Source organism: Bos indicus x Bos taurus, chromosome 23 (assembly GCF_003369695.1).
Source record: "Bos indicus x Bos taurus breed Angus x Brahman F1 hybrid chromosome 23, Bos_hybrid_MaternalHap_v2.0, whole genome shotgun sequence".
In the NCBI taxonomy this organism is placed as follows: domain Eukaryota; kingdom Metazoa; phylum Chordata; class Mammalia; order Artiodactyla; family Bovidae; genus Bos; species Bos indicus x Bos taurus.
The window spans coordinates 49,566,498-49,572,497 of NC_040098.1; the positions used below are offsets into that span (position 1 = coordinate 49,566,498).

General features: G+C 53.8%; 1 protein-coding gene across 3 annotated transcripts in view; it reads right to left on the reverse strand.

Annotated features, from left to right (window-relative positions):
* LY86 (lymphocyte antigen 86) overlaps nucleotides 1-5,548 on the reverse strand; it is a 44,646-nt gene extending 39,098 nt beyond the window's left edge. For 2 of the 3 annotated variants that reach the window (XM_027525021.1, XM_027525019.1), the window contains exon 1: nucleotides 4,418-4,615. In XM_027525021.1, coding sequence (XP_027380822.1) covers nucleotides 4,418-4,601 — 184 coding nt within the window. In that variant the 5' untranslated portion in view covers nucleotides 4,602-4,615. Of the gene's footprint in view, nucleotides 1-4,417; nucleotides 4,616-5,382 lie in introns of those variants that run through there. The other variant, XM_027525020.1, reaches the window with a different exon arrangement.
* Between the last annotated feature and the right edge of the window lie 452 nt (nucleotides 5,549-6,000).

The following is a 6,000-nucleotide window of genomic DNA, read 5'->3' on the forward strand; positions in this document are numbered from 1 at the left end:
TCACTTCCTGGTCTAAGGCCAGCGCCCAGTAACTGCTTGTGAAGTTCCTTCTTTCACCTTGAGGATTTTTATATTGTTCAGAACAGTTTTTAGCCTATGATCTCCCCTTCCCACTGAGATTATAAAACGAGCAGAGAAGGGGGAAAGGAAGCGCTAAACCCGGAAGACAGCGAATCCTTGATTGCTGATTCTTCCACATCCGTGGACGATCGTGATGTGAACACACCTGTACAGGGATTCCAGGAGCCCGCTGTGCCCAAAGACATCTAAAGCCCAGGCCTGGATGCAGCATCACAGCACAGTCTTTACAGGCCTCACTGGTGGGATACCTTGAGAGTCTGTCCTGCAGCGAATGCAGTAGCTGAGGGGGCTTCTCCATCGGGGAGGGGGGTGCAGCCATTCAGTCCCTCACAGCTCGATAGCTGGCAAGATAGGAGGGAGACCCATCTCTGGGGGAGCTCCCAGGACACCACTTTCCTCTCTGCTGACCCCGGTGTACATCAAAGTCTCCCTCTGACATTAAGGATGTTGAAATGATGCTAATGTAGGCTCCCAGAAATTCCTTCCTGGATTATTGGTTTTTTTTTTTTCTTTTGCTGCACCATGCATCATAGAGGATCTTAGCTCCCAGACCAGGGATTGAACCTATGCCCTCTGTGTGGAGTCCTGTCCCAAGGTCACAGGACAAACATCTCTGGAACTGACCGAACCCATAGCAACTGCTGCCGTGGGCCTCCGGCCAGTGGCCAGTTCCCTGACTCCATATTAGGTAAAATTTCTACCCTGTTAGCCACCCTCTACCATCTTAACCCACCACCTAATGCCACCCTTTCCAGTAGGAATTTTTTCTGTTTTGAGGCTATAAACATTGGCTACTAGCCCTTGAAAGGGTTGGCTCTCCCTGGAGCCAGCCCGCTGTTCTAAGAGCGTCTCCCACTCTAATAAACTTTATTCTCCTTTCATCCTGCCTGGAGATTCTTTTCCAACCCCCACACAGGTCATGACGTGTTGGTGATCATGACACATATCTGTATCTGTCCTAGAAAGAGACTTGTTACACGGTGTAGGCTCGTGTGATGATGGAACCTGAGATGTTCAGAGTCTGCCATCTGTGATCCGGAGCCCCAGGAAGGCCGCTGGTGTGGCCTGAAGGCCTGAGACCCAGGGTGGAGACACTGCAGGTGGGAGATGGGCACCCCAGCCTCACAGTCAGGCAGAGAGTGAGTACTCCCTGCCCCCGCCTTTGTGCGGGCGTCAGGCCTCACAGGTTGGGAGCTGCCCGCCCGCACCGGGAGGACCATCTGCTTTACTCAGTCCACCGCACCAGCGCTCATCTCCTCTGGAAACCTCTCAGAGACACCCCGGACATGTTTAACCAGCCATCGGAGCATCCCGGGCCCTGGCTGCACTGACACATTCAAGTCACCCATCACTCCTGGGCTCTGCTCACCCTTCCCGCCTCATCGCTCACCCTCCCCCGTGTCCCAGCCCTTCCCCAGCCCCTGAGGCTAAACCTGCTCCCCAGCCTTCACTCACATGGTCCTCGGCCTAAATGCTCCTTCCCGCTCCCACCCCTACGCCATTTGCCTTCTGACAACATTCTAGACGCCAGTTGATTCAGAGTGGCCTGGAATCAATGCATTGTAACTCCACAGATATTTGCTTAATGCCTGTCCTGTGCCCCTGGAGGGCGTCACTCTGCCGCTGCCACCTGGTGGCGTCAGAAAAGTTATCTGACGTCACTCACCCTCAGTTTGTTGCTGTTTCACTGCTCATCATGTCTGATGCAAGGTTTCATCCCTGGTTCCGGGAGATCCCCTGGAGAAGGGCATGGCAACCCACTCCAGTATTCTCAGGCTTCCCTGGTGGCTCAGATGGTAAAGAATCTGCCCACAGTGCAGGAGACCTGGGTTCTATCCCTGGGTTGGAAGATCCCCTGGAGGAGGGCATGGCACCCCACTCCAGTATTCTTGCCTGGAGAATCCCATGGACAGAGGAGCCTGGCGGGGTACAGTCCATGGGGTGGCAAAGAGTCAGACATGACTGAAGTGACTTAGCATGCACCCTCAGTTTACACATCTGTAAATAAAAATAACGCTTAGAAAGTACTTAGTGTGATGCCTAACACATGTGCCCTTTATGAACATGAGATGCTGTAATCACTGTTCTCATCATCCCACATGGTTGAACTCAAGCTTGAGGACAGGTTCCCTGGTGGCTTAGACTCAGCCTCACCCTCTCCAGCCATCATCGCATCCCTGCCTTCTCCAGTCCAGCCCTTCCCATGAGGCGTTCACCCTGTTGCTTGGCCCCTCCTCCCGCTGCTCTTGGACTAGAACTGCGTCTCCCTCATTTCTTCCACTGAGTGCTTAGAGCAAGGCTGTGACCAGCACTCATTGACTCCACAGAGCAGCCGCCTCTTCAGAGGGAGGGGTTCTGCCCAGGCTGCAGCGACATGATCTGTTTCCCTGGAGCATCTGCTCCTGGCAGCGGCAGGAGAGGTGGTTGCCAGGTTTGGACACAGGCTGCAGGCTGGTCTGAGGGGTGGACCAGCCATGGCAACCATTTGTGGGAGGGTGAACTGGAAAAATAAATCCTGAGCGGTGCATTCATCTCAAGCTTTGCTTCTCATCCTGCCCTGAAGATGAACAGATGCCAGCAGAAAGCATCCCATCCCCAAGGGAAGAGCAAGAGGAAGGCGATGAACACTTCCAGCACCCAGTCTTTCCTTCTCTTCTACATTAAACAAAATTTGTGCGTGTGTGTGTGTGTGTGTGTATTTCAATCTTCGATGTTCCCTCTTTTTAAGAGTCAAGTCTGGACATCTGTGAGGCACTCCTTGGGTGCCAGTCGTAGGGCCCAGCTTCTGCTCAGTGTAACATTGATGACCCTCGTTGGCATATTGTGGGGCCGGCTTGGGTACTTAAAGGGCATCTGCTTTCCACTGCCTACAGTCTGAGCAGCATTTTGCCCCCTGTCTACCGCCAAGATGTCATGTTTCACAAGGTCATGACTTCGTGAGCCAGTCCCTCTCATCTTCATTCAACATGCAATCCTGAGACTGGACTCATTTCTCCCCACTCAGGCCCCTTTATGAACTGAACGTGTGTATCTGTGCTCAGCCACCCAGTCCTGTCTGGTTCCTTGCGACCCCATGGACTGCAGCCTGCCAGGCTCCCCTGTCCGTGGGATTTCCCAGGCAAGGCTCCTGGAGTGGGTTGCCACTTGTTCCTCCAGGGGATCTTCCTGGATGGGTGGGCCTTAATCCGCTATGACTGATGTCCTCATGAGAATGGACACAGACACACGAGGGACATGTGGGCACAGAACAAAGAGCAGGTGAAGACAGGAGGAGGAGGAGGCCACCTGCAAGCCCAGGAGCAACGAGTCCTGCTGGCACCTTGGTCTTGCAAGACTTGCAGCCTCTACTGTTGAAGCCCCTCGGCCCGTGGTGTTTTGATGGCCCCAGAAAACAAACACACCCTCCAAAGACTCGGCTCAGACCCTGACCACGGCAGCTCCCTGCGCTCTATTCACTAGGCTGCGTGCTGGTTGCTGTCTACGCTTGACCGGTGGGGTAACAGCCTTGGCTCATCCCTCTTATCATGTCCAGAGCTAGAGAAAACCGTGGCATTGGCAGCAGCCGGATAAGTGTTTGTTGAATAAATAAATGACGTTGCTGCTGTGAGAGGAGTTCTGGCAGCATCATCAGAAGGACAGGAGTCTTCTCCTTTGTCATAAACCATCTTTTCACTCGACTCACAAACAACGTAACCTGGAGAGGAGCCCCGGGTGAGCAGTTGGGGGAGGTCATGGAAGCTTCACCATGATGGCATCACCAACTTGGTAGACATGAGTTTGAGCAAGCTCTGGGAGTTCATGATGGACAGGAAAGCCTGGTGTGCTTCTGTCCACGGGGTCACAGAGTTGGACACGACTGAGCGACTGAACTGAACTGATGGAAGCTTCTCTTCCTGATCCTGAACTGGCAAGGTTTCATGACTTGGTAGACTCACCAGTCAGTCTGCTCTTTTTCAGGCTCTGTGAGGTTAGTGATTGTATGCGTGGTAGCCCGCTAGGACCCTCTGTCCATGGAATTCTCCAGGCAAGAATACTGGAGTGGGTAGCCACCTCTCTTCTCTGACCCAGGGATCGAACCCAGGTCTTCCGCATTGCAGGCAGATCTTCCTCTCCCTTCTGATCTAGAGAGTCACTGTGCTTTTCCGGCCCTCTGGTCGTGCTCTCCAGGTCTCTCCCGCCAGACAGCTTCTCTGCCCAGGGCTTCCTGTGCTCCACACCTGCCCATTCATCCGCTGTCTCCCTGCCCTTCCCCCACCCCCATAAAGCGCTTGAGCATCTCACACGTGTGGGCCTTGCCTTCCCCGTAAACAGAAACCAACGTTCAGAAAGCACTTACCGCAGCTCTGGTAGAGCACTTGCAGATTCCCGTTCCTGCAGGCCGTGTGCGTGGGCCAGGCCTCCCCGCCAGCTCTCCGGGGAGACAGCAGAGTCCAGATGAGGAGGGCAGCTGCGAACCCTTTCATGGCACGGAGACCCTGTGTGTGACCTGCACGATAACAGGGCCCAATAAACAGTGTCATCCATGTGCTTCCTCCCCCCTTATCAAGCAGTGACATGATCAGTTTCACTTCTCCTATTTTATGCTCCTGGGGAACCACTGTGAGAAGCAAAAGGCCGTTGGTGGTAATTTAGTCTCTAAGCGGTGTCCAACTCATTGCGACCCCAGGGATTTGGATAACCCACCAGGCTCCTCTATCCATGGGATTCTCCAGGCAAGAATACTGGAGTGGGTTGCCATTTCCTTCTCCAGGGGATCCTCCCCACCCAGGGATCGAACCTCAGTCTCCTGCATTGCAGGCAGTGTTCAGATTCTTTACTGAGCCACCAGGGAAGTCCAAAGGCAGCTAGCAGGGGCCTTTGAATGCAGTTCCCTGAACCTTTGGAGCTTGAATCAACAGGCGAGGCTAGTCTAGGTCTGGGGTGGGGGATGTTTGACTTTCTGTTCTCAAAGAGAAGGGGCAGCAAGTAACACGTGACCTTTTGGCTGGGCCCGCAAACAGCCTTCCTTGTAACCCCGCCCTCCTTGAAGCCCCGCCCTCCTTGTAGCCCCGCCCTCCACACAGCTCTCCCTTTGTTATAAGCGGCCCCTCTTTGCAGCCTTGCCCACATATAGACCCACCCTCCCTGGAACCCCGCCCCCAGGTAGAGCAGTGAACTCAGGAGAGCGAAACCACAGGCCTCTACGTGTTTTCCATCACTGGCATACTGTCCCAAGGGGGCTCTGATGTGGGTTATGAACTGAGGGTCTGGCCTTTGGGGGGGCTGCAGAAGGACCTCTGAGGTCTGGAATGAGGCTCTTACCCTGTTGGCACTTCGCTCTGGCTTCCACTCCAGGATTCAGACTTCAGCTGGGGGAGCAGGGCTGTGTCCTTGGGGGCAGCTGCTGTGGTCTCTGGAGAGGAGATGCAGGCAAGAGCCCTGAGAAGTGAGCTGGGTTCTGTTTCTGGGCTCAGCTTAGTGGGAAGGACGGGGAGGGGTGGAGAAGTCAGGGCTTCCCTATGAAGCCTGGAGCCTGATGGTTCGGGTCAGTGGCAGGGTTACTGATGTCACCTCCCTCTTCTTATTCAAAGCCAAGAGTCTCTCTCCCTGTTCCCCATCCTCCATCGTCCTGAATTGTGACAGCGAAGCTTCTCACCCCTGGTCCCCAGCCCAACCCCAGCTCCTCCTTAGCTTAAGGGAACCAGAGTCAGGGCTGGGGCCAGCAGATTTTAGAAGCTGCAGAGAACACTATTTCCCCTGGGAGGAAAAGCATTTCTCTGAATACATTGAGTAAATTGACTATTTCTGCTGATGGCTTAAATAAGAATTGAAGTAACTTCAAAACTTCTTTTTTCGCAGTAAGTGGAACTTAATTACCAGTGAAATAAGTTGACTTAATTGAAGGATACTTTGGATTTCTTGGGAGATGAAAGGGTGTGG